The sequence below is a fragment of the Paramacrobiotus metropolitanus genome, unplaced genomic scaffold, assembly GCF_019649055.1.
Source record: "Paramacrobiotus metropolitanus isolate TYO unplaced genomic scaffold, Prichtersi_v1.0 Parri_scaffold0000022, whole genome shotgun sequence".
Lineage (NCBI taxonomy): Eukaryota > Metazoa > Tardigrada > Eutardigrada > Parachela > Macrobiotidae > Paramacrobiotus > Paramacrobiotus metropolitanus.
In genome coordinates, this window is record NW_026570242.1 from 562,273 (window position 1) to 588,953 (window position 26,681).

General features: G+C 43.0%; 1 protein-coding gene across 8 annotated transcripts; it reads left to right on the forward strand.

The window, feature by feature from the left end:
• The first annotated feature begins 613 nt into the window (after positions 1 to 613).
• Positions 614 to 26,661, forward strand: LOC129586705 (uncharacterized). Of its 8 annotated transcripts, XR_008690184.1 has the most exons (7): positions 614 to 849; positions 961 to 1,146; positions 16,098 to 16,123; positions 16,200 to 16,351; positions 18,152 to 18,225; positions 24,594 to 25,802; positions 25,882 to 26,661. XR_008690184.1 is itself a non-coding variant. In XM_055480057.1 (6 exons), exons 1-5 carry the CDS (start codon positions 813 to 815, stop codon positions 18,204 to 18,206), a joined length of 456 nt encoding a protein of 151 aa, XP_055336032.1. In that variant the 5' UTR covers positions 624 to 812; the 3' UTR covers positions 18,207 to 18,225; positions 18,439 to 18,452. The 8 variants fall into 8 exon arrangements, 3 of the variants coding, with proteins under 3 accessions (XP_055336031.1, XP_055336032.1, XP_055336030.1); XR_008690183.1 differs by lacking the exon at positions 18,152 to 18,225 and having other exon boundaries at positions 617 to 849; positions 953 to 1,146; positions 25,882 to 26,659; XM_055480057.1 differs by lacking the exons at positions 24,594 to 25,802; positions 25,882 to 26,661 and adding an exon at positions 18,439 to 18,452 and having other exon boundaries at positions 624 to 849.
• Positions 26,662 to 26,681: the final 20 nt, after the last annotated feature.

The following is a 26,681-nucleotide window of genomic DNA, read 5'->3' on the forward strand; positions in this document are numbered from 1 at the left end:
TTTTCATGCCTTGGAATGTCATTAAGCTTAATCTTAAAAAAATATGCTGTATTCGTTTAAAGTATAAATGGTAAGTAAGTAGAATGACTTTTAGAGAAGCTGCTTTCCAAAGCTGCATCACTTTACAAATTTTTAATTAAAACGCAATATTTGTGGCCGAATGGGTGGAAGCGAATTGTGTCAGCTGTAATGTAACGTGGCCGAAATGAAAACGGCCGAAGTGATCGGGAGCCTCGAAAGAGGGAGGCAGGGCAATAAAACCTGAAATGACGACGATCTCGGAACAAGCAGTCTAAACGCTCAGAACTGAGAACTAAGTAACACCTAATTTAAAATTATTATTACAAATTGTATTATTATTAATTGTTAAGTATCCGCGCGTACGCGTATTTTTATTTTTGTGTAAGTACCGTGGCCAAATTAGCAAGCATGAACTAATTCAAAGTGATCAATGATCAACCTGGGGTGGGTATCCATGACCATCACTCTGACCTCCGGGACCTCCCCAGTAACCGGTTACTGGGTAGTAGGACGCAGACTTCACACATGCCACATTTCCATGGTGCAGGCAATCGCGACACAAAAACCCGTGAGTGAACAGTGAGTAATTTACACAGTGAGTATTTTCTAACGTTCTAGTGTTACTACGCTACGCAGCCTACGCTACATAGTCTACGGTATACAGTTATGCAACAACAAGAAGAAGTTCTAATGATATCAACTTTTGCAGCGATCATTTTTGGACAAATAAAGTACCAAGTCGTTTTAATATCTCCCACTGTCAGCAGCCTTGAGCTTAAGAAGAATTTTTAATGATCTATTTACCGTACGGATTCATGGCGCTGTGTGGTACGGTAAACCGTAAACATCATCCAGTCATGCTCTTACTAAGCAATTAAATTTCGATTATTATGTATGTAGATAAGTTTTGGCTTGAAATCTATTTTACCAGTTTTTTAGCAATCAGCATACTGAAAACAGAAGCTTTTAAGTGTGCTATACCGACGAGATTGGAGTTGAGTGGGGACACGTGTTATTTTGTCTTATCGGAACATTTTGATACACGAGATTGGAGAATAGCAAAACGCAGGTGTGCGAAAAATCCTCCGAAGGCATGGAAGGTTAAAAATTTAACGGCAACATTGGGTAAGAAACTTATAACTTTAAAGAAAGACTTTGAAGACTTTAAGGTATGAGGAGAAGTAAGTATACGCTAGCCCATTAGTACAGTACCTGATTATCTATTACCTGTACTATTGCTACAGTACTGAACAAGGCAAGAACTGCTGTCAAGGAGAAAACGAATTTCGAAGTTTAGTTTCGCAGTTTCGCATCATTCCAGTGGGGCCCAGGCTCAAACTCTGATTCTGACCACTCAAACTCTGACTCTGACTGTTCAAAGTCTGACTCTGTCCGCTCAAAGTCTGACTCTGATTCTGAAGGTTTCTTAGGTTTTTTCTTAGGTTTGTTCGGTTTCTTAGGTTTTTTCTTAGGTTTCTTTGGTTGCTTTGGTTTTTTAGGGTTTTCGTAGGGTTCAGGCTCAGACTCTGATTCTGACCACTCATACTCTGACTCTGACTGCTCAAAGTCTGACTGTGACCGCTTAAAGCCTGACTCTGATTCTGAAGGTTTCTTAGGTTTTTTCTTAGGTTTCTTCGGTTTCTTAAGTTTTTTCTTAGGTTTCTTACGTTTCTTAGCTTTTTTGTTAGATTTCTTAGGTTTCTTTGGTTTCTTAGGTTTCTTGACCTAAGAATAACCTAAGAAACCTAAGAAAAAAATAAGAAACCGAAGATTATTCTGTTCTGTTCTTTTGTTATTCTTAACCCTTAACCTAAAAATAACCAAAGAAACCTAAAAACCCTAAGAAATTCAGTATACAGTAAAACCTCTCGTTACATACACTTCGTTATTAAATACACTTCTCTATAACATTCAACCTGTAAGGAACCGAATTGGCTCGCATGTTATAACATAGGGGGGATTCTCTTTATAACATTCACCTCTTTATAAGCCTTACATACACTTTCCGCGGAACCGAATGTAGTTTAACCATTGCAGAGAACCTCTGAACAACACTCAGCTCCGGTTAAATACAGTTGCATACACGCAGCCCGATGCAATCTGATGTTATCTTAACATCCTGAACTAATATGGAGCAACATTAACGTTGTTTGTATAAATGGTACTCACTATATGCAAAAGTATCTCAACAGAATATTCTTATTTTACCAGTCTGCAAGTACTAATCATACTGTACTTTATGATAACCTCCGAACAAAGTTTATTTTTTTGATGTACTCGTATGTAATTTAAATTTGTAATGTGCTACAGATTCTTGCTACTGCCTTAATGTTGCAGTTATAAAATAAATATACTGCGACGCCCCTCCGCAAATTATAGCAGCTCCCCTGGGGGCAGTTTCCCTTTATAAAATACACCCCGTTATAACATACGAAACTGATGGAACCGTGCCTGTATTTTATAGAGAGGTTTTACAGTAAACCTCAGTTTTAGTGGTCAGATTGTTTCTGTTAGAGTCAGACTTTGAAGGTCTTAGTTTGAAGGGTCAGAGTGAGACTTTGTACAGTCAGAGTCAGAGTCAGACTTTGGACAATCAGAGTCAGAATCAGACTTTCAGTGGTCAGAGTCTGAGTCAGAGCTTGAGCGCGGGCCCTGCGACTATGAGTAGTCAATAACAGAAACAATATAGCTCGATGGCCGACTACCGTTGTGAGTGTAAGACAGACTGTGAGGTGAGTTTATTGAGTTACTAGCAGACCCCGCGCAAACTGCGCGGAAATAAGCTACAGATAAACTACGCTGCTAACGCTCGTATTAAGTGATGCTAATGAGAATAATGCGAATTGCAATAAACAAGCTGAGCACGGATGAATATTGGCTTACGACTAGTTTAAAATTCAAAAGGTGCAGTGTATTCGAAGAGGCAGTATTTATGATTTCATAGTTAGCAGTTATGACTGTATCCGAGAAAGCAGTAGTTATTCAGTAGCAGTTATGAATTTGTTTGAAAACGGTTAATTTTTGTACGATTATAAGACAACCGATCACCTTTACTTTATTAGATTACCTGGTGACGGGGAATGCTCTGCGGTCAACTTGCGTTTGTATCATAAATTTTTCCAGTTTCTGCATTAAGTTTGGTGACTAGTCAACAAGCGGACGTTTACTGGCATTATCAATTACGTTAGCAGTTTGCACTTTATCTTTTGAGTTGAGGTCGATCAGGCCAGTATCTGATGCCCAGTTATTCTCAGATGCTGACCTTTCGCCATTAAGTTTGTTTCGTTTGTGCCTCGGCTGCTAGTTTTCGTTTTACTCTAAAACTAACCGAATCAATCGTTCATTCGGTATGTGGACCACAAGAAACGCAGAGGCGAAGCCAAAGCTGTTTCTTGTTGAACCCTAATCTGCCCGTGGTGACAGATAAGCGAAAGCGCATGATATCCCTATAGCATCCATGGCAGCAAGCCTTTGAGTGACCCCTGGGCTTATCCTCCTTGTGAGACTAAAAACACCACCAGCTTTGTTTTACTTTACGTTTTGAAAGGATTCTGTGAATCGGCTCGGTGGAAGCTGAGATCATTGGTAACATCACAGGGAACGGAGAGGCCGAAAACCTGCAAGAGATGTACATACAGTATTCATATAATAATATAATTTCGATAACGTGTTGCAAGTGTACTCTTCATTCAGTTACCAATGCTTCTACCAAGGTGGATAGGGGGTACTGGTGATGTGACTCAACGTGGCCAAATTCAGTGCTTTTTTTGCCGTCACACCTCGTTAACATTTCCATTTCTCGAAAGACAAAAGAAATACAGTGGCCGAAAGTGTCATCAAGTTGTAAACGTACGGGAGTGATTTCCGGACGATCCATAATTGCTACAAAACTTTTCACAGACAGAAAGCCCTAGTAACAGTTGACGTTTATTCTGAATCTGCAATTAGTTTTCTGAAATTCAAAAAACATCTGAGTCGAGTAAAGTAGTAGAAATGTGGTTTAAATCGGGCAAGTATACATAGAGGCCAGGCAGGCAGCGCGCTAGCGATAGCCTGGCAGCGCGCTAGCGACAGTCCTACAACGGTACAACCGCACTCACTCCGGCTGCTGCTACAACTTATATAAAGCTTACTCATATTGCAATGGCAACTTCTAAGCTGCCCCTAGTGGGTTGGGTTAATCCACCCATACCACGATAAAACGAGGTTCGATGGTTCGTCGGTAATTACCCAGATCTTAAGTAAATCACAATCTTACGTAACGCGCGAATTCAGGAACATCATCATCAATTTAATCAGAATCAGAGCAAGTGCAAGGGCAAGGGCAAGAGCAAGAACATGTGGGAAAGTCAACCGTCTGCCGGTCGAGGCAGCGTGAGCACGTCTACTGATTTCACATCCAGAAAAGTCAGAACATCTCAGAATTCTTCACAACCGATAACATGGATTCACAATTCTACTGAGATAGGCGGTACATCTGTTTCCGGTTGAGTTGTTACCAATGACAATCTGTAGAACATGATTCTACGGCTACATCCCTCACAGTGGCGATAAGATATACGTGTCTTATCAAGATTCAAAGAAAACGTAACGAAACGAATAAGGAAACAGGAAATTAGATCTACTATTAGTAAGGTGCTAGTCGTGGGGAATCGAAGGAGGGTTGGTGCTCCAGATGGAAAGTTGCTGCTCCCACGTGTTATTGAGTTACTTCTTCAACACTTCCGGTTATGTAATTCAGCGGTGCGGATGGCGGTACTGCTGTAGTCCATGCTGGCTTGGGCATTCCTGTCAGTGTTGTCCACGTTGGTGCTGGGGATGGGATGGCAGTGCGTTCTGGGGTCCCTCACAGTGGACTTTTGGGTGTAGTTAATGTTGCATTAGTGGCAGCTCCTGTAGGATTTACTGATGGTTTCCCTCACAGTTGACGTTGCAATTTCGTGAACTTCGTGTGCATGGTTGATACAAGTACTTCCTTCCGGTGGTGGTAAGGTTACTAGTTAAACGGTACGAATGCGTGCTTGTACTCGTAGTTTAAAATGCGGAAATCCAAAGATTTGATATTCTAAGTCGGCAACAAATACTGCGATCTGTTGGGAATACTCGTAGGTGTAGTGCAGTGCAAACTGCAAAATAGCGTAAGCAGTGTTACTTTTAGGAACGATCTTCCCGTCAAAAGTAAAATGTTACTATTAGTAGAATCCAATTTGGCGGTAGTTATTGTCGGGACATTGGTTGCATTCAAAACATCCATGTCCGGTGGTTTCCAAGTTACTTTGGTTCGCAAACAACACTTCTAGTTAATGTAACATCCTGTGTGCATGTAGTCGGAGGAAGCGAACTTAGCGAAGTGATTACCGGTGTGGTGTTCACTCAGGTTACTATGTAAGTACTCTTCTGCATTTGCGGTACTATGTACTCATCTGAGGTACCCGTTTATCGTACGTGTGATAGTCATCAGTGCTGTAGCACGACGTAACCACTTTGCACTGTCTTACTATATAGTGCATTATTTTCGTACTATCCACTATTTGTACTGTAACGGTGTTATCCTTTGTTAATTCCACTGTGTGTACTGTATAGTGCATTGATTTAGTACTTTACACCATCAATTAACTCTATAGTGTTCTTCGTTCTTTGCTGTACACTGTGTACTCTAGCAGTGTTGTTATTTTTGTACTTTGCACTGCGTTACTTATTTGTAGTGCGATTCTTTTATAACTCTGTACTACATTGCTGGCGAATGGCACTTTCGCCATTGTTACTGGTAATGGCACTTTCATCATTATTACTGATACTGGTATTTTCACCATGGTTAATGTTAATACTTTCATGTATAATTACTGTACTCAAGTTACTGCTGACCGTTGGTTGTCATCACGACCACAAGTCGAAGGAGAGCGTGATGAATAAGCTGTCTCCGTTGTAGACAATGCCGGTTTTTTACGCTTTCGTTTCTTCTTTTGCTTCCGATTACTTTCTGCAATACTAATTCCTTCCACTGTATTTGAAACTTCCCTGGCGCCGTTACTTGCTGTGGCGGCTGCGTTACTGTTATCACCGTTAGTAAGAGGCGCCGTGCTTACCATTTCACTGCTTAATGTATTGGGCAGAAGGGGATCTGCAGATACTTTAGAAGTTCCGACCTGTGTGCTGTCTCCAGAAGACTTATTACTTGTACTGCTTGTAGGCGATGTAGTCCGTTTAGGTTTTAGAAAACTGCTGTTCGGCGTGTGCGGTGCTAATAGCGGGTTCTTCATGTCAAACTCTTTTACTGGCAATACTGTACGATTAACAGTAGGAAAAGGATTACCATTCATGAAAGCGGTGCCCAGCATAATAAAGTTACTTGGTAAATTGGGCAAAACATAAAATGTATGAAAATACTTTTGTGTAGCAAACCGAAATCTGATTACTATTGCATAAGCACCAGCTACTTTGATGTTCTTTCTCAAAAGTCCAATGTTAATTGCAAAATCAATAACATTGTTTTGCTGTTTATAAACAGAACCGTTCATTTTTAATTCTTTAACAAGACTTTCACTTAAGACACTGAAAGTGGAACTGCTGGCTACTTTGGCACTGATTTCTTTTCCGTTTATTTCAATAACGGTGTTTGTCGTATTACTAATAGGATGAAGGTGTAAACTAAATGACAATTTTTTTTTAGCTGGATACTTTACATCACTGATAACAGCACTGGCTGATTCCGAAGAAAACGTAATGTGCGAGGTTTTCGGAAATACAATGTCATCCTCGTGTACTGTAACTTTGTACAGGCGTAGAAAATCAGCACCCAGAATTACTTTATATTCCTTGTTTGCTATTTTAAAAGATCCACTGTCGGGAATCATAAAAAATCGATGGTAAAATGCTCTACCATTTAACAGAAATTTAGTGGTTACTGCTGGACAGTTACTTATTACTTCTCCATTGCCGGTGAAGTCAGTGAGATCAAGTTTGCATTTGGTGTTAAAAACTGAAAACGCTAAACCTGAATCTACTACCGCTGTTTCCGTAATGAAACTATGCTGCTCGTTAGTACTGGCGATGGTACTAAAATATTTACTGTTGATGACGGTAATTGTTGATACTTTAAAATTCTGCTCATGACAGTTTTTATTTATGTTGTGATTTTCACCAGAATCATCAGCATTTGCCAAATATTTCGTAAGATTTGATGGAGGTTTATAATATTCGCCATAAATTACTTTGTAGTCTTTAACAGTAAACGGCTTCATTCTATTTCCTCGAGGCGTTGACCAAAAGGAAATTTCTTTGCATTTACGATTTATATACGAGTAATATCGGTTAGCAAATAAATACTCGTAATACTCTTGCTGTACACGTTCCAAGACATCTTTCGGACATATTTGCGCAATTTTATACAAATGCCGTGGCTTAAAACGAGTGCATTCGTTGAACGAATGCGAAAAATGCAAGCAATGCGGGCAAAATAATTTTCCATTTTCGAATCTATAGCTGTCAAATACTATTCTTTCTTTAGGAATTTTTAATTTACTTGCTGCTGTGCGATACTTTTTGTATTTTAAATACTGTGGGTAAAGATTCGCTCTAAATTCAGTATGCAGATTACCGTTGTCATCGATATTTAATGAACTCAAATACTCATAATTATTGCGCTTATTAATACTCCGTATATTTACTATTGCCGGTGGTGCACTTGGCTGTGTATGTGTTGCATTCGACTCTGCCTGCTCAGTGGCCAGCTGGCTGACCAAGTTTTCATGCATTACATGCTCAGCTTTTGACTCGTTCAGCTTGTCATATATTTCGGGAATGCGCACTTCGTTCCCGCCTATTCCTGTCTGCGGAAGAGAATTACTGTCTGCGTCCTGTGCTGAGTTGAGCACAGGCCTGGGTTTCTTACGCGGCATGAGTGACTCGGTGAGTGTCCTCTGGCTATCGCTATCGCTGTTCGAAACTACGCATATCTGTCTGTGTACTGTTCTGGTCTACGCTGGCAGCGGACAACAGGTCGTCTATGTCCAGAGAGAAATATTTCGTGGTAACAGGACAAGGGAGAGACTGCGGATACTGTATAGACCTGGCTGGGAAACTTTTGGAGCGAAACGGATAATGGCTCGCAAGAATGTGAACTGTTCGGTCTGATCTCAGTAAACAACCAAGAAGATTCTATTGCTAATGTTTCCCAAGCGCTTTTGCTATGTACGAAGTTAATGTAGGTCAAGCTGCTTATATCATAGCACTCTAAATTATATTTCAGCACCCAAAAATAATCCTCCGTTAAATTTACTATTTTTGCAACTCTTTTCCATGCAAATTGTGACGAAACAATCGGTAAATTAGTTGTAAATTTACTTCACTGCGAAACGTTAGTTGTATCGCCTCAAAAGGCAGGCAAAACAATAAAGTACACTTACAGTACTGGTAATGCTAATAAAATGCAAAGTGAGTTTAATGATCGAGATTCGTTTATTATTAACTCACTAAAATAACTGGACTGTCCGCGATGGTGTCCGGTCGTTGGACTTCCGATGGACTGATTCAGGAGAAAAGGTGCCGGCTGGATACTTGTCCGAGTTTGATGTTGCGCAGAAGCCGGTTGTGTATCCTTCAAATAAGGTGCCGGTTATTGTGGTGGAAGTGTGGTTGGCAAGGTGAAAAAGGATGCTGTTTCCACTACTGAATGGTAGAAGTGTTACTGATTTAAGCGGATCCGGAAAGGGCGTGCGATGGAATTCACTGGGTTAGATGGTCAGGACACCCAGGAGCGCCATGCAATGGCAACTTCTAAGCTGCCCCTAGTGGGTTGGGTTAATCCACCCGTACCACGATAAAACGAGGTTCGATGGTTCGTCGGTAATTACCCAGATCTTAAGTAAATCACAATCTTACGTAACGCGCGAATTCAGGAACATCATCATCAATTTAATCAGAATCAGAGCAAGTGCAAGGGCAAGGGCAAGAGCAAGAACATGTGGGAAAGTCAACCGTCTGCCGGTCGAGGCAGCGTGAGCACGTCTACTGATTTCACATCCAGAAAAGTCAGAACATCTCAGAATTCTTCACAACCGATAACATGGATTCACAATTCTACTGAGATAGGCGGTACATCTGTTTCCGGTTGAGTTGTTACCAATGACAATCTGTAGAACATGATTCTACGGCTACAATATTCATAATTCGACTTATGCAAAAATCATAACTTCATATCAAACTGATAGCGAGCATGGAGAGCATAAAAAACTAACAAGAGAATGTGTAATCCGTTTTGAAAATTCGAAGCGGTTGAGGCTGTAGGCCTTGCCGTACGTTTGGGCTCCAAATTACAACTTGATGCCTTTGACGCAAACGTGGCGAAAAGAGTACTGAATTTTCATGCTGCAGATTTCAGCGAGTCGCATCACCATTAACTATCCTGGATAGTACTAACTGTAGAAGCAAGGTGGATAGACTGTCTATCCACCTTGCTTCTACAGTAGTACAGCTGAACCGCAGAAAACGCCGGAGTAAATCAACTCTGCCTAAATGATAGCTGCAATTAACACAAAAATTATCGCATTCGCTAATATAAGTTAACCAAAGTAAAAAATTTCTATCTGTATTATTAACAAACTTATCATCTTTCCACCGGCAAGCGGTCACACCAGCTAACTGCCCAACTAATTTTAAAAGGGCCAATTCTTATTTCTTGCAGAGCTGGCTGATACAATGAGGAAAAGAAAACTGCCAAACAACCTCTCACTTGAATGCTGCTCTGCGAGCTACGCTCGCGCAGCAGATTCGTCTTACTGTATGTATCTGTACATATCAGTTACAGTATTTACTACCAAACTTTGGTTCAAATTACCGTTTTCATCGATGCATGAAACATTGACATCGGAGTTAGGCTAATTGTCCTCATTCCTTTTATTCGCAAAACATCTTGTCGGTTCTTAAGATTAGCATTCCTCAGCACGCATTTATTATTCGTCAAAATCTACAATCCTTGGCGAGAAACTTTGAAGTCCAAACATTATGTAATTAAACCCAAGTTCAGTAATTCAGTGTTGTTTCTCGTAAGTCGCTATATTTCATTATTGCACAAATATCGCTTTATTCCACAAACAAAAATTTGCAAAGAACATGGATTATACTTGTACAAGCCCGTCCGGATGATGAGCACGATAGAGAACAGCGAAAAATGTAAATTCATGGGTTACGCCAAACAACATACTACGCCACGACACGCCACACTCTTTAAACACGTAACATGCTTTTGGCAGGCCGGTGGCGGCCAGCGCTCAAGCTCTGACTCAGACTCTGACCGCTCAAACTCTGACTCTGACTACTCAAAGTCCAAACTCTGACTCTGATTGAATAACCTAAGAATAACTTAAGAAACCTAAGAAACCTAAGAAACCTAAGAAAACTAAGAAACCTAGGAAACCTAAGAAACCTAAGAGACCTAAGAGACCTAAGAAACCTATTAAGAAACCTAAGAAACCTTCAGAGTCAGAGTCAGACTTTGAGCGGTCAGAGTCAGACTTTGAGTAGTCAGAGTCAGAGGTTGAGTGGTCAGAATCAGAGTCAGAGTTGGAGTCTAGGCCGCTGGTGGCCCGGTGCACGCCATATATTTAATGTGTATAATCGTAATTGCCTGGCGGAAGGTGGCTAGAAAGCAGCGGTGCAGTAAGGGGCAATATTACTGCGGAGCGCATTTACGCATTGTGGCAAACGTAGTGTAGTGGCCATCGTGCTAAGCGCTAACATCGCGCTTATTATGCGTTAGCTGTACCTTTACGTGCTCATCATCCGGACGGGCTTGTACATACAGGCCACTTAGCGATAGGACTGTAGGAGTACTCTTCACAAAGTGGGATGGTTTGGCATCACAAAATTTTAAACTACCGCAAAACACTACCAGCAAATTTTAAGCTACTTACCAGCAAAAAATTCGCGATTCTAACTGGTGACCCTCCTCTAATAAGTACATTTCAACACATATAATACACTTCATCAAGCTTCTTACTTGATACAAAACGTTTTCTGTACACACACGGTTTCCTCGCATTAAGGCAGCACTGATTCTCTGCTTCAGAAACTGAGTGGACCGTTTCTCCTGCGTCCTTTCCAAAAGCAGCATACCTAGCGTAAACATCTCACTTTTCGCTTCTTTACCCCGTACGCCCGTTGTTTCAAAAGCCAAAGCAGAGAAATTGAAATTATCGCGCTAATATGAGTGCTTATGGTTTTTCTTCGCCTCAACCATGGTGGCGGCCTCGTGGGACGTCTTGTGGCCATGGTGTCCGGGCAGGTGACGTCCCAAACCCAAGATCTTCCTTGGCTGAAGGGGACCCACGTCATGCCGTCCGGACGTTTTAGACTATCGCGGTACAGGCCTGGTCCAGAACTGAAGGGATGCTGGCCGAACCACTTGCACGTCTCTGACTTCGTTTGTGACGGGCAGCCTTTGCTTTAAGGCGCTAGAATCCCAGCCCGTGATATTCCAAAGCATCAGCAGGGCTAGACTGCCACATTTGCACCAGTGTTCAGCATAAACTGAAGCGCCGATGCGCAATCGATATTAACTTCGGTGTTTGACAACAAGGTGCCTAGGCTAGCCACTGGGACCGCTTTTAGCCACCGTCCAGATTCGGGTCGAAATACAGCTAGCAGCCAAGCCTTCTGGTTAACGGAGACGGTTTTCCGTATTACTGCTTTTTTTTCTTGATAAGCACAACCGGAAAGTCCAAAGCGCGCACATTTTCGGCACGGAGTTCCACATTGACTTCTACACTAATTCTGCACTTTCCGAAGATGTTTCGCTGTACAGGTCGGTCATGTGGGGCATCAACGAGCGCACCGCGTTGACCGAGGCAAGGAATGCCGAAGATGCTAGTAGTCAGACTGTGTGTCGCACGCCAAATGCCACGACTGTATCTGCTCTGCTGACTTGATGCATTGCATCAAGTCAGCAGAGCAGATACAGTCTAGCGTTACTGTGCGCTATTGGCCCTATTCACTTCGTTCCACTTAGCGGTTTAAAACTTCTCTAATGGCCTTGTTGCATGGGCAAGCCAGTAGCTGCTGGCTTTCGTCCAACGCAGGCAGCTATTGGTCAGCGAGGCGGCCTTGCTGTGAAGTGTGAGCTGTTAGGGCGTCCGAGGGCTCGGATCAAACCACTGACCAACTGGGAACAATCATTAAGGCAAAGGAGGGGGGTATTCTCTAGAATACCCCCCTCCTTTGCCTTCTCTAGAAGACTAACGGAATCGTTTGCTAATTTGTTCGTTTGTTCAATTTAACGGTTATCCAACGCAGCGTTCGACTTACGGTATCAATACACTACGTTGACTTTGCTCGCAAACTGCCAGTGGATCACCTGATTCGCATTCTTTCATCAACAGTACAGTGGACACTATTAATGTGGTTACACTAGACAATCGGTCCGAGGACCGATATTTAAACGGCAAGACCAACAGCAGACCAAAATACGTCGGTCATGTCCATTTCGCGTAGACTCGTATGCTAAACTCAGGCACTTGGAACTTGCACATTTCTCAACGAAAACCATCAAGCGATATCTCAGAAGAATAAAAAGAAATTCTAAGAATTTTGATACAAAACAGATTAGTTTTTATTACATCTAAAAGAAAATCGAGGCTCCTAAAGTTTCCCGTAGACATAGCATACAGTGGACTGCGAAAACCTGTTACATTCGGTCCGCGACCGAATAACCAAGCCAAATAAATGGCCAAGACCAAATGACCAGTAATCATAAAACGCGCAAGAATTTGAACACTTGCACCCTGCGCATTTCCCAACGAAAACTATCAACCGATATCTCAAACGAAAGAGAAAACAATTTCAAGAATTTCGATACTAAATATGCCATAAGTACCTTTAATAAGTATCACACGCTAGTACACACTTAGTACTGAAACAAAAAGAATATTCATAGCAAAAACACTTCCTCAATGCTATCCTGGTCGGGAATTGTACCCATCACACATATTGCGTTTCCTCTCTGTATTTGAATAGATAGCCCCTGCCTAAAAAACTTTCGCTCGTTTCTGGCCTGTTGCAGCAGCTATCCCGTTTCCAACCTTATCCACTAACGTCTTAGTACCACATCCCCATGGCCCGTAAATTTCGAACGCTGCTGCCTTGAGGTTGTACCGAGGTTGCAGCCAGGCGTGTTTTGTCAGCTTCGCCCTTTCCGCTTGTTCAGCTGCTGCTCCGACGTTTACAGAGGTACGGTCCATATACGAGGCGGCGAGTGTGTCGACGCATGTTACATCCACGGCCAGCGGTTTTCCACGCTCCCATGGTACCAGAGTAATCACATCCGGCCTTTTCTTATCCTTCAAAGACAGACCCTTTGGCTCCATTCTGGCAGGAAAACCTGCCGTTTTCAATCCACGGGCGATCTCCCCGCTTATGCCGTCGTGTCGTGGCAGTCTGCCTGCTGACCGTTTACATCGGAGCCCGTGCCGCCCCAGTTCATCCACCAAGTCGCCACATACGCACACGTGAGGAGTAACAATTGGAGCTCCCAGTCGCAGCGCGACGCTTATGCGAAAGGCATTGTTCTCCAGAAGATTACCGAGACAAGCTGCCGGTAATGCATGAATCCACACACCTGATTCCGGGACTGATACTGCTTTCAGGTGGGCGACTTCCTCCTGTGTGGTCCTTATGGCTGCCAGTCGGGAAAAGGCATGTAGCGTCGCAGGTGTGTCCCATGCTTTCTGGACCTTTATGAGATTTTAAATATGTCATCCTTTATGAGATTTAAGAGAAAATCGAGCCATTTTAGTTTGTCGTAGACAAAGCATACGATTTCCGTGTGAAAACTGCATCCAAACCGTGGACTCAAATCCTATGCTATGTCTACGATAAACTTTAAGTGTGTCGATTTTCTCTTAGATCTCCTAAAGAACAACTTGTTTGCTATCAAAATTCTTAGAATTTTTTTCTCTTTCGTTTGAGGTATGGGATGATGGTTTTCGTTGGAAAATGAGCAAGGTGCAAGTGTTCATACCAGCAGGCCGATGGCCAATCACGAATTTGCCTGTTTGAGTACAGAAAAGTGCTTGGTTGCGCGCTTTGTAACACCTTTTCGCAGTCCACTGTAGGATATGAATCCACAGTTTGGTTTGTTTTCACGCATATGCTTTGTCTAAGGAAAATTTCAGGAACCTCGATTTTCTCTTAGATGAAATAAAAACAAATTTGTCTGGTATCAAAATTCTTAGAATTTTTTTCTCTTCTTTTGAGATATCGCTTGATGGTTTCCGTTGGGAAATGTGCAAGGTGCAAGTGTAAACATCAGCAGGCCGATGGCCAGCACGGAATTGGCTGTCTGAGTACAGATAAGTATCTGGTTGCGCGCGGTTTGAGTGTAACCACATTTATGGCGTCCACTGTATCTAGCGCGCCACATTTCTTTGCGATCCGTTGCTTGATCCGCACTTTTTACTGTTTGTTTCAGTTAGTTATCAGAGCACCTACCGCCCTGTGGCGCGTTGCATTATTATCGATGTTCGGTCACTTGTTCCGAAAGCGTGTGTTTAGTGCTCAGTTAATTTGCTGAGCCGTGAAGTACAAGTGAACAATTTGCGAGTAAATTAAAGTACCGGTATTAATCCAGTAGCCGTCCGGCCGTGGAGAAAACCCGTGGGATGTTGTGACGCAATAACAAATTTTCACATGCCCAGCCTGAGAGAGAAGCTGCTACTTACAAGTTAAGGCTGATTCTAGCGGCAGCTTGTAATAGTGGCAGTGGCACCTGCCACTGGCAGTGGCAGCTTACTGGCAATCGTTAAAAGGTGGCAACTGGCAGCTGCCAAAATATCATGTTTTCTGATGCAATAAATCATCTTACAAATCTGCAGTCAAGCCTTGCCGCTATGGGTCAGTATGCCAATAATGACCTAACTTGGTGGTCGCAGTTTGAAATTTTTTGGGCCACAGTTCGCCTCCACTCACCGCACACGAAAGTCTCTTAAAACATTTGAGCTTCTTAGTTTTCTTGCTTTGTTAGGGTAGCTTTTTAAGTTTCTGAAGCGTTTTGGTTACTGTGACTTATCTTACAATTGTTAGTTTAACGTTCCGTAGGTCCGAAGTATGACGAAATCGCGTCTGATATGATCACTCACAACTACAAATAACTGTTTATCATATAGCCAAATACATTAACTTCTAAACTTAAAACCCAAATCAAGTTCAACCGTAAATCTGTTGTAGGTAACGAAACATAAATTTCGCAACCAGAAAACACAGCGAATTGCCACGTTTGTCCGAAAAGCGATACCCTACCTGTGTAACACTAAGGTGAACTTTTTTAAAATGTTACAAATTTCTGTATATTTAGGAAGCGTCCGTTTTCGTCGGTTAATATAGCTTTCATAATTTCATTAGATACTGATAATATATGGCACAGTGCGTACGACTGTACCCATCTATGTCAAAAATCATAAACATAAGAAATCTAATTGTAAGAACACTCTAAAGAACATAGGAAATTTAATGATCTTCAGGAACTCAAGAAGGTGACACAAGTAACCACGCAGACTTCGCAGAAACTACCACTTGACGATAACGTATAAAGATTGGCTGAATGTGCTACAGATTTGCGAACTGCAGACAAAATTCAGGCCGTATTTTTTATGCCACTTAAAACTAATTTACGCCTTACTACAGTGGCAGGCGCTCAGGCGCTGTCCAAGTGCTTTGATAGGCGCTTAGGCTAGAATATCCAAGATAAATTGAATAGGGATCTGCTTCGTTTTAAAACAGATTTTTTTTTATGGCCGAATCATTTCAAGTTGTTTCCGCAATTCTGAAAATTGCCATGTTTTACCGCTTACCAGTCGCAAAATGGCAAATGCCATTCCCAGTGGGAATTTCCAGGGCGGTGCCACTGCCACCTTTTACACCTTGGCGATTCTAGCTAGACCGGTACGACTGCGAGTGCAAGCATTAAGTACTTGCGCCAACTTTATTCAGCATTGGAAGTTGTTTGGTTCTTGGCGCAATCTGTATTTAATCAATTTCATCTGGGTCTCGGTTTTCTGCAATAAATTTTGTTTCGTGGTGAATTGCAGCAATGGTCGACAGCAGGGAAGATATGGTAAGCCTATAGGAGAAATTCATTGAACGTAAATATTCCGTACCTATCCTCGCAGCACATTTTTGCTTGCCAACAGTTGGCTCTACAGAAATCTATAAAGAAAAGTGGAAGGAAAAATGTGGCTGGACGGACGCATATGTGGTTGGACGGCAGTAATGCAAAACCTGAGAAACCCGGCATGTTTGTCTGGCATGACGCAGTGCTAACTCCGATTGATGGAACAGCAACGTGAGTGAAGTGCCGTTACTTAATTTTATGAAACCGGAGCGATTGAATTGCTGCGATTCTAACAGTTAACGCACTTGTAGCCGAAAGGAAGGTAAAGCGTCACTCCTTGTACGCTATATCATAGTACTAATAATTACTACTACGTACCCCTTGGTCCTTATGAAGATCTGTTTTGAATATTTTTTTACATGCAACGGATTCGTTTTCGCGCTCCTTGCGGTCTTCGGACGCTATTCATAATTTCCCGGTAATGGCGATAGGAAGCACGTCGGGCCTGCGCTCAAGCTCGAACTTGGACTTTCTACAACTTGGACTTGGACTTCTTAACTCGGACTTGGAACACACTTGGACTTTTTTCAACATGGACGTTTCTATTAAACTTGGATTTTTCAACTTGGATTGCTCAGGCTTTAGAATTTTCTGTCTTAGGCCCTTAGGTTTCTTAGGTTATTCTAAAATTTCTTAAAATTCTTAGATATCTGAGGCTATTCTAAGGTAATTCTTAAGTTTTCTTAGGTTTTCTTCTCCTTTCCCCTTTCGGCTTGCGGAGCAAGCCGAAAGGGGAAAGTTGTCGAAACACAGCTGGCTGATGCCACGATACGATTTCGTTGTGGCGGCGCTCGAGATTCACGGACGTCGAGCGGTGGCACTAAGAAACTTGTGGACAAGGTTGGAAGCTGCTTAATTTCTGCCACTGGCCAGAAACGCGCCAAAGAGTTTTTTCGGCATCGCTTATCTATACAGATACAGCATGGGAATGCGATATGCGTAATGGGCACGATTCCTGAGCAAGGCAGTATACACTACTATACTGTAGAGGAATTTTTCTTGTTGTGATTGGGGTGTATCTGTTGCGGATGATTGTTTCATTGTTTTCAGTGGAATCTGTGTTAGAAACAGTTTTGAATGACACTAACAGTAAAGACTAATTCTTAAGTTACTCTTAGGTTATTCCTAGATTTCTTAGCCTTCTGTGTTCTTTTATTAGGTCAACAATGGCTTTTTTTTTATTTCAGATCTTTTCTTGGTAACTGGGAAAAACCTAAGATAACCTAAAAATATCGAAAAGTTTAGAATCCTGAGAAATCTTAGAATAACCTAAGATAACCTAAGAATATTGAGAAACCTCAAAAACCTAAGAAACCTAAGACTAACCTATGAATAACCTAGGAAACGTAAGAAATAGGATATCTAGGAAACCTAACCACAAGAATAACATAACATTCAAAGAAACCTAAGTAAATCAAAATGTAGGTCCAAGTAGAGAAGTCCAAATTAGGAAGTCTAAGGCCTTGTCCCGAATTCGAAGCGAATCTCGCTATGGTACGGTTGCTCAACCGCACGAGGTGGCTGTATGCAGTGGCCACGCCTATAGATACGGTACGCGAAGCCCCCTCGCGAGGTGGAGTTGCTGTATCGCAACGAGATTCGCTTTGAATTCGGGACGAGCCCTAAGTCTAAGTTATGAAGTCCAAGTTAGAGGTCCAAGTTAAGAAGTCCAAGTTAAGAAGTCCAAATGTGGTCTAAGTCCAAGTTTTAGCAGTCCAAGTCCGAGTTAATGGTGGTCCAAGTCCAAGTTTTAGCTTGAGCGCGGGCCTTTACTTTTACTGGTGACTACTGCAACCTAGACTTCTAAACTCGGACATTATTACTTACGTGGACTTGTTAAGTTGAACCTTTTTGGTTTCTTATGTTTTTGTTATATGTGCCCATGTTTTTTGAAGTTTTCTTGAGTTTTCCATTGGTTTTAAGTTTTTAAGTGTTCTGATGCTTTCCTGTTTCTCTTCATGTCTTTTGTAGATTGGGCCACGTGTGCAGCAGGCTCCGACCACTGGCCAGCGAAGCACCGTTCTAGAATCCTCTATTGTTATGCGGTTCGTGCGTGTACTACGAGCGAGGCACCTGTGAGCAGCGGCGTAACGAGCTCAAAGGTTTCGGGTGGGCCACAAGTACTGGCTTTGGGGTAGGCCGTTCCCATAGACTCTATGCTATAACTTTTCGTTTGGGGTGGGCCGTGGCCCCCAAATTATTAGGCTCGTTACGCCACTGCCTGTGAGTGCCGAGTTTATTAGCGCAGCGGCGCGCAGCGTGACATCTAGAGTTGCAATTCCAAAAAACTAGAGACTTGCCTTGCAATGCGATTAACTTCACGGTTTGCTCTGGTATTCTTTTTCGTGTGAGGAATAGCTTGAGATTTGAGACCCCTTGGTGACATTTCACCGACGTCTATGGTTCTCTCATACTTCACTGGCTTGCACAGTTATATTCGGATTATCTGGCAGTGTGAGAGGTGGTGACCTTACTTCCCACTTATTCCTTGACCTTGGTCTCTCGATCTTCACGCACAGTATCGGCTGGTTGATTGATCTCCCCATCGCTTCTGCTACCATATAACGCGAAGTCAGGTAACGTAAAACGCATCTCCGTGTGTATTTCCCGTGTTTGCAGGAGGGAATCCTGGTTTCGGACTTCTTCTGAGTTAGGCCGTCTAGTTTCCATCAACCGTTCCTAACCAGTTTCAGGTAGAGTGCCGATTGGGCGTGGTCGCTATGTGGCGGAAGAGAAAAGCAGTGTTCAACGTCTTTTATCAAGCGAGCGAGCGAAGCGAGCGAGCGTTTTTAAGTTGTAGTGCGTCACGCGAAGAGCTGGGTCCCCGGGGTCCAGGGGCGAAGCCCCTTACCGGGGTTTGGGGCGGAGCCCCAATAAGCAGGGGGTGCGGGGGGCCCCAATAAGCAGGGGGTGCGGAAGCCCAATAAGCAGGGGGTGCGGGTTTCAGCGGGGGGCGCGCCCCCCGCTGAAACAATCGAGAAGGTACACAAAATTTATCAGTACTTACCGGCCCAGGTGGAGTGTTTTGGAAGAACCGTCACACAGAGAACCACCCGGGCATTATTGACGAACCCGCCGTACTAATGTATGGCGAGGGCGTAAATTTGGACCCGGTCCGGAAATTTTGACCGGTCTAGGTGGCGTGTTTTGGAAGAACCGTCACACGGAAAACCATTTGGGCATTATAAGCGAACCCGCCGTACTTATGTAAAGTGAAACCGTATATTTTAACCCAGTCCGAGAATTTTGACGGGTTTAGGTGGTGTGTTGGGTGAGCCGTTAACCGTCACGCTTAGAACCACCTGGTCAATATAGACGAAGCCACCGTTCTATTGTATGGTTGCGTAAATTTGGACCTGCCCCGGAAAGTTCGTTTTCGGTCCGGAACTTAGTTTCACGACATAAAAATAAATCCAGGGAACAACGTTTAACAAAACTGAAGAACTTTTGATATATCAAAACGGCGTTGAGCATTGTAAAAGGGAGAAGGTTCAACTTTTAAAATGTTTTTTTCCGGCAAGCTTTCAGTAGGCACTTGCTTGGTTCCCAAAATGCAGAAAGACCAAGCAGACATAAACCTCGGCTGTATTTTAGAATCCAGCCGGCCCAATTGAGGCCAATCTACCTGCTGCTGAAACTTCTACGGCTGTGCCGTCGCCATCTCGAGACTGCTACTCACTGATGGGTCGAGACTCCGAAAAAACTGATAGTACTTGCGTGACACGGACCAGGAAATAAGGCAATTTTTATTTGTTTTGTTATTAAAATGAAAGACAGGTGCAACATTTTTGATGCATCTGGCGACGTCCGAATCGTTGCCAGCTGCAACAAGAATGTGACCAAACGCATCACGTTCACAAGCAAACCCGATGTCGCTATCACAAGGTATACAAGAACCTGAATTGGCGGTTTAATCTTGATCGGTGGTTGACCCACCACTAGAACCCGCAGCTCGACAGTTGCAACAGTTCAAGCAGGTTTCCGATTTATTGCGCCTTTGGAGGCGGGCTTCAAACAAATTTGTGGCTGCGGCTATGAAAATTACTTAAAGCCATTTATCACAATCACAGGATACCGTCACTAAAGATTAAAGGTAAATATTGCAACGTAGTATCCAATAATGCAACGTCCAAATTATGCAACGTAGATTAAGCGATTGCAAACTCAATCGTTTAATTGACTCCGATTAAGTTTATCTGGAGTTGCTGAGCGAAATCAACTCCGTCCTTACCGACGAGTCACCAGAATGGCATCATACCAAATTGTTCTGCAGAATTGAAGTGTGGATCGGCAGTCGATCCTTAATCTGGGTCCAGCCTTGACAAGCTCTTCGTAAAATTTTTTTGGTCATTTTAACGGATCTTTTACCGGCCATTTGGTCTTGCTTTCACCGCTTTTCGGCAGGATCGGTTAACCAACTTAAAGATATTGAGGCACCACTGAACCACCAGTAAATTTGCGTCAGTGAGTATCTAAAGATTCGACCAGACAAAACTTGGAGCGATCCGTCAACAATTTTTGGAAGTTCCCGTATCGTTTTAGTATCGAGCCGCAGGATGCAGATCCCTGCCAGGTTCCTCGAGCCAGAACTAAACTCTAGCAAAAGCTACACTCCGTTGAAAGGCCTATGGTGGTTGCTGGAGCTGTACAACATAATTATCTCACTCAAGAAAACGTGGTCGCAGCTCACAGCAGCAAAAACCCGCCCGTCGGAAAGTGCAAAACCTGGGTAACTGTGATACGACATTGAGAGACGGCTCTCAAGTCCCGCATGAAGACTCGAGTTGAAGCAGACCAGCTACAAATAACTGCATACAAATGCCTTTAATAACTGGCAGATCAGTGATTCGAGAAGTTGTTTTCCTAAACTCGACCGGAGTAGACAAAAATCGTCCGAGCATTGACGCATGAGATCTAAAAATGGCCGACGCCAACAACCGCAATAATTTACATGGAGCTGAAACCTCCACACAGACAAAACCAAACAACAGAAAGAATGGCTTGCAAACCGAACCAGCTGCACCTATGGGGTGCCCCAGCCTATCCCGATACCAAAAACCCCAGAGGCAATGGAGAAAAAACGAAATTGAAACAGATCACACGGCTATCTCTGCTCCCCCCCCAACACCCTAAAAGGAAGAAGCCATCAGGCGGGAAGACAGGCAATAGCCCTCCACATGGAGTTTATGGAGTATGGGATCCCTGTACCACATGGCTTTGAAATTCCGCGCTTAGATTTAAACATGCCTACCTGCCGGTCCATGGAGTACCCGCACCCATCTGGAAAACAAGATACCAGCATCGTGCAGAACATGTGGCAAAGAGAATCTCATGAAAAAGAGGGCCCTAAAAAAATTTGCCACCAATGACGAGCCCTTATGCGCGGAAATTACAGTTCAACAGCCGAAATGAGGGGAAAGAAATAAATGCCACCCCCTTGGACGGCTCCGACTATCCTTGCTTAACGGTAGAATACCAGATTTGGCACTGCGATACGAATATCGTTCAAAGCATCTGTTACCTGAAGTGACGGCAAGTCGTCGTTCCCATTCCCACGGACAAGGTAGAAAAGAACAAGACCTACCCGGGAGACCCTTGGTATGCTAACCAGGATATTTACCTAAGTCTACAGCCTGCTGGTTAATGGTGGGTAACCGACACTATCGGCGATTGATTACGGGTTGCGAAGCCACTGTGCCACCGAATAGGGCACAAAAAGACCACCGCAGCCAGATAGCCCCGCCACTAAACGCAAAAAATTCACTATCTGCTTTGTCAAATGCAAACCGCCATTTTCAAACAAATTCTCGCGTATCTGCTCCTGCTTTTATTCATCACCTGAACCGAATTTCATTGTTTCAAATCTTCCGCATGCCAGTATGCGCAAAAAAATCAAGAGCCACTGTTGTTTAACTGCAGTGGCTCTGACATCCCAAAATCATGGACTCGAATGGGTTTTGGAAAAGTTGGCTTTGCATTCATTTATTCGTTGTTTAACTGCCAGTTACTTTATCGTTTTCCGTCGTAAGTAGTACCTTATCGGTTATTACCATAATTACTATATCATTTTCCGCCACCACTTACCCTTGTTTTTTCGCTTTTACTTGATTAACCACTTTTTGTTACTTGAATCATACTTTTACATTCAACTGCCTTAAGCCTGCGCTTTCCGCGAAGTGAAGGCCAACTACTCTCCTTATCTCTTGCAGTCACAGCAGAAATGCATCCCACTGAGTGGAATAGTGTTTCTTCTATATTGTATTTGAAATAAGGATATGTTTTATTCTCGTTTCATTTTTTCGCTTTGCGACTCTCTTTGCTATTTCGGGACCATCCCTCACGCCGCCAGGTGTAGCATTGTTTATTGGCTGGTTGCGGCCGTCAAGTTGAAGAGCTGCCTCAAAATCTTAAAACATGCCGGTCAGCACTCCCTGTGACCATGATGCTTTTGGCTGCAATCCTAAGGCCGGCTTGCGCTAAGCCAGCTGTGCTTAACGATTTTTCTCTTTGCTCCGACTGTCCACTACCCCTTTGGAGCTAAGCGCGTTATGTCAGACTGTCAACCCGCTCCCGACTGCCTACTCTTTCCTGCGTGCAAAGACCGGCTTTGCTATTCTCCAAAACATTCCATTCGGCCGACCGCACTCAGAAACAAAATCTCAATGTTATAAGTCCCGTCGCCGCTAAGTTACCTGTCAGTACTGGTGGTCGTGTCCGTGGACGTCAATGTCGTGTCAGTGGGCTGACCTCACTAAGCCGGCTATGACCCGGTGTGACCCGGTAGCCTGAACATGTTTAATTTGAAAAATAGTTAACGCTATTTCTGCACAGACAGACATCTGCTTAATAATCGCTTTTTGTCTATAACAAACAGACAAGTTTGCGGGTTGCCAGAATTGTATGAGATCATTTATCGGGTTTTGCTGTGGGTTCTTATTAAAAATTTACAGCAGACTTCATTACCCAATAAAAGGATGTACCCTTCTATACCCTATTTATACCCAATAAAAGGATGTAGAAACAAATACAGTCGTCTTATTCTGAAAGTCGGTGCCAGGACCGACATAGTATAGGACGTCTGACGTAAAAGCTTACCGATATGTCCCAGCATATGATGCAGCTGGGAACGGTAAGACAGACCCTCGCATGTTTACTGTTGTTGGTGTTTTATCCAAAGAAGTTTTTGCACAAAAAAGTCTTACACGCTCGCTCGCTTGCACTAAGGGCGGTTACGACCTTCTATACTAGTTTCTATCTATCGCGACAATAGGTAGTCGCAGCACGCAGCTGTGAACTGGCTTCTCTCTTGTTACCAGCCGCAAGAAAGTTGCAAGTTGGAGGCCAATTTATGCAACCAGCCTAACACTTCTGCGTCAGGGGGGAGGAGAAGCACGCAGCCACATAGTTGTAGCTCTGTCGGTAATGTGAGCCCAAGTGCGTGCAACTGTAAGGCGCAGACAAACTATCGCTAGCGCATTACCTGCCTGGCCTCTTTATATTTATGCCCGATTCACCCCCCAATTCTTCTACTTCATTCGTCTGAGATGCTATTTATGAATTTCAAAAAGCAAGACTTTAGATTCAGAATGAGCGTTAAGTTTTACCAGTGCTCTGTGTCTGACAAATTTCTATCGTATATGGATGGTCCGCAAATCACTGCCGCACGTTTACAACTTAATGGCCGCTTCGGCCATTGTATTTCATTTGTCTTTTAAGAAATGTTAACAAGGTGTGACGGCAAAAATGTACTCGCACTGAATTTTTTCACACTGTAGTTCATTACCAGAACATTCCTATATACCTTGCTTTAAGTTTTAAGTATAAATTTTCCTCCTGTTGTGTCTGTCTTTTGGTAAAACGTATGCAAAAGGCGAAAGGGCCCACGAAGGCGAACACCGCTTCTGTGTTATCCTTGTCCGAAAGTATTCCCATTTCGCAGATGATTTCCTCTTTGATCTCTATCAGAAGTTGCATAAGGGTACTTTGTCAGATGCACGATCATAAGGGTACTGCATATGTAAGGGCATAATGGTACTTTATTTGATGTATGAGTATTATAAAAATTATAATGCCTGCATTAACTGTGGCAGTTAAAAAAAACCCAGTTAGGTTTCAAATGGATATGTTACGACAGTTCAGTTAGTACAGGCTTACAGCTGTTTTGTTATGTCCACTGTGATGTTATAAATACGCTCACTGGAAATGCTTAGAAGAAGTGCCCACGATCTTTTGTGCACGCTCGCTGTTCACGCTCACTTGCCAGTGAGCATGCTCACGAGCATGGACGAAAGAAAGTTCTGCAGCGCTGTTAATCTATGTATGTAGCACATAGGAGTTTGGTCACTTTTGCGTAAGCCGATTCTGTTTGAAGTTTAAATGATTAAAAAAGGAACTTTGCTACTTTGTTTTTCAGTCAATGGGAAGGCAAAGATCCATTCAAATCTAAAAGCAAACCATTTCCGCACAATGACGAGAAGGATCAGTATGTCTGCTTAAGAGCTAGTAAACTAGGAGTCTTTTTGGAGCATCACAGCATGAATGACGAAGCATCAGTACACAAGTTTATACCTGCCGTTGCTTGCATGACTCCAGCAGTACCGGATGGCCAGTAGCATTGGATGCACTGATATAGTACTGCAGCCTCAGAATTGTCTTATTCTGATTGCCACTGGTAACAACGTAACCGGAAACATATGTACCGTCTTTTTCAGTACAGTAGAGATCTGAATGTGTGTTATCGGTTATAAAGTTTTCGGAAGGGTTCTGGATGCAATATCAGCAGACATGCCGCCGCTGCTCCAAACCAATGTTCTTATGTTTGATTATGTTTTGTAAATTTGTATGGTTTTGACCAGCTTGTACCGGAAAAATGCGTGAAGTATCTTGACATTCATATCGAGAAAACGTGAAGTGGGAAGAGCAGTGACCGTTTACTGTGGAAGGTAAATTACGGCATTGCAATGATAAAACCAGCGAACGATGGCTTGGACTATGGGTCGAATACGTGGTCATCAGCATCTTCTACTTTGAGCCGGACAGTGGGAAGATTTCTCTTCATTCTCATAAACCACGACATGTAAATTCTATTGGTCTAGTGCCCAAAAAGGGCAGCGATAGCCTGCGGCCGATAACAGACTGCAGCCGACCGGTCTACCGACAACTGGTTATTAAACGATTTTATCAACGCCAATACTTTCGAAGCGGTTGATAGCGCTATCTCTTGCAGTCAACGCAATTGCTTTTTCGCTATTGTTGACTCAAGAGCTGCTTACCGGTCAGTATCGATTTGCACGCCACATCGTCAGCTGCATTGTTTTTCTTGCAATTTTCTTGTGAACACGAGATTTTATATATAGACACCTTTTTTGTGCTTTTTGGTTGTTGTTGCTCTGTTTGCGGGTTTGGGACTTCTTTTTTCCATGGCTACGTTTGTCGTAGTAATGCGCAGCGGTCACAAAAATGTTTCAGTGGCAAATTTTTTTGAGATTCTGCTCGCTGGCTGGCGTCGATATTGCGGAAGATGTTTGTCCACTCTATGACGTTTAACACATCGCTCTGTTGCGCAAGTGTGTGTAATGCCAACGTTCCTTGTGGATCATGTGCGGCATGCGTCATGAGTCAGGTACATAATCATAACCATGGTCCATGACGGGCGTGCTTAAAGTGGATACCTTTAATGGATGTGGTTGGTTGCACAATAGGTTCTTGTGATAAGTAAGCCAAAGGGAGTGGCTTGAACGATAAGAAACAGATGACTGAGCGGGAAGAAAGGAATAATTTATTGCGTATTACCAATTGTGTGTCTTTATTATCTGCAATATTTTGTCTCTCGTAACATGCATGAAAAGCCTGGCCTAAAAACTACCATGATGAAGTTGTGGAATGGATCCAGTACATCACCTGCCAGGCTCGCAATAACCCTCCCTTGGAATATTTTAGCACTGCATGCCATTCCGTTTAGCATTCGATTTGTTGTCTGCCAATATCAGTTAAACAATATTGGGTCAGTTCAGCCGCGGCCGGTTGGGTTGTAATTATCAGCGGTAGGAAGGTCATATCCACCTGTCCAGAGAAATGCGAAACAGGACGATGCTACCCGAAGCCGGATACAACTCGAAATGCCTGCCTTACTTTAACCCTGGTTAAGCACTACCAAGTTGGGAATTACTTACGTATTTCCCCGCTTAAGTTGTTGCCAAACCTGTGAATTAAAAGAATACAAAAAACCGCTAAGCGCGGCAGAAATTAAAGCTCCTACGATATCTCGAACGAAGCTAGCTGAATCAGAAATCCCATAAAGCAAAACAAAGAGGAAGAACCGGATCACATGACTGTAGATTCGGTTTTCTGATAGCTTACTTTGTATTTGGTTTAGGTTGAGTGCATTTTCCCACTGCAGATGATGCAAAATATAGAGCGTAGCACCGACATATATGCATGACCTTTACGCATATCATACCAGATAATTATTTTTGTGCCTTTAATAGGTTCTTTTGTATTA

What these genes read in the sequence shown, in the direction of transcription:
- LOC129586705 (XM_055480055.1), top strand. Translation starts at nt 813, where the DNA reads ATGATCTATTTACCGTACGGATTCATGGCGCTGTGTG. An exon ending in AAATTTAACGGCAACATTGG is followed by an intron (nt 1,147 to 16,097) that starts GTAAGAAACTTA and finishes GGTGAATTGCAG; the next exon opens with CAATGGTCGACAGCAGGGAA. An exon ending in TCGACAGCAGGGAAGATATG is followed by an intron (nt 16,124 to 16,199) that starts GTAAGCCTATAG and finishes GCTTGCCAACAG; the next exon opens with TTGGCTCTACAGAAATCTAT.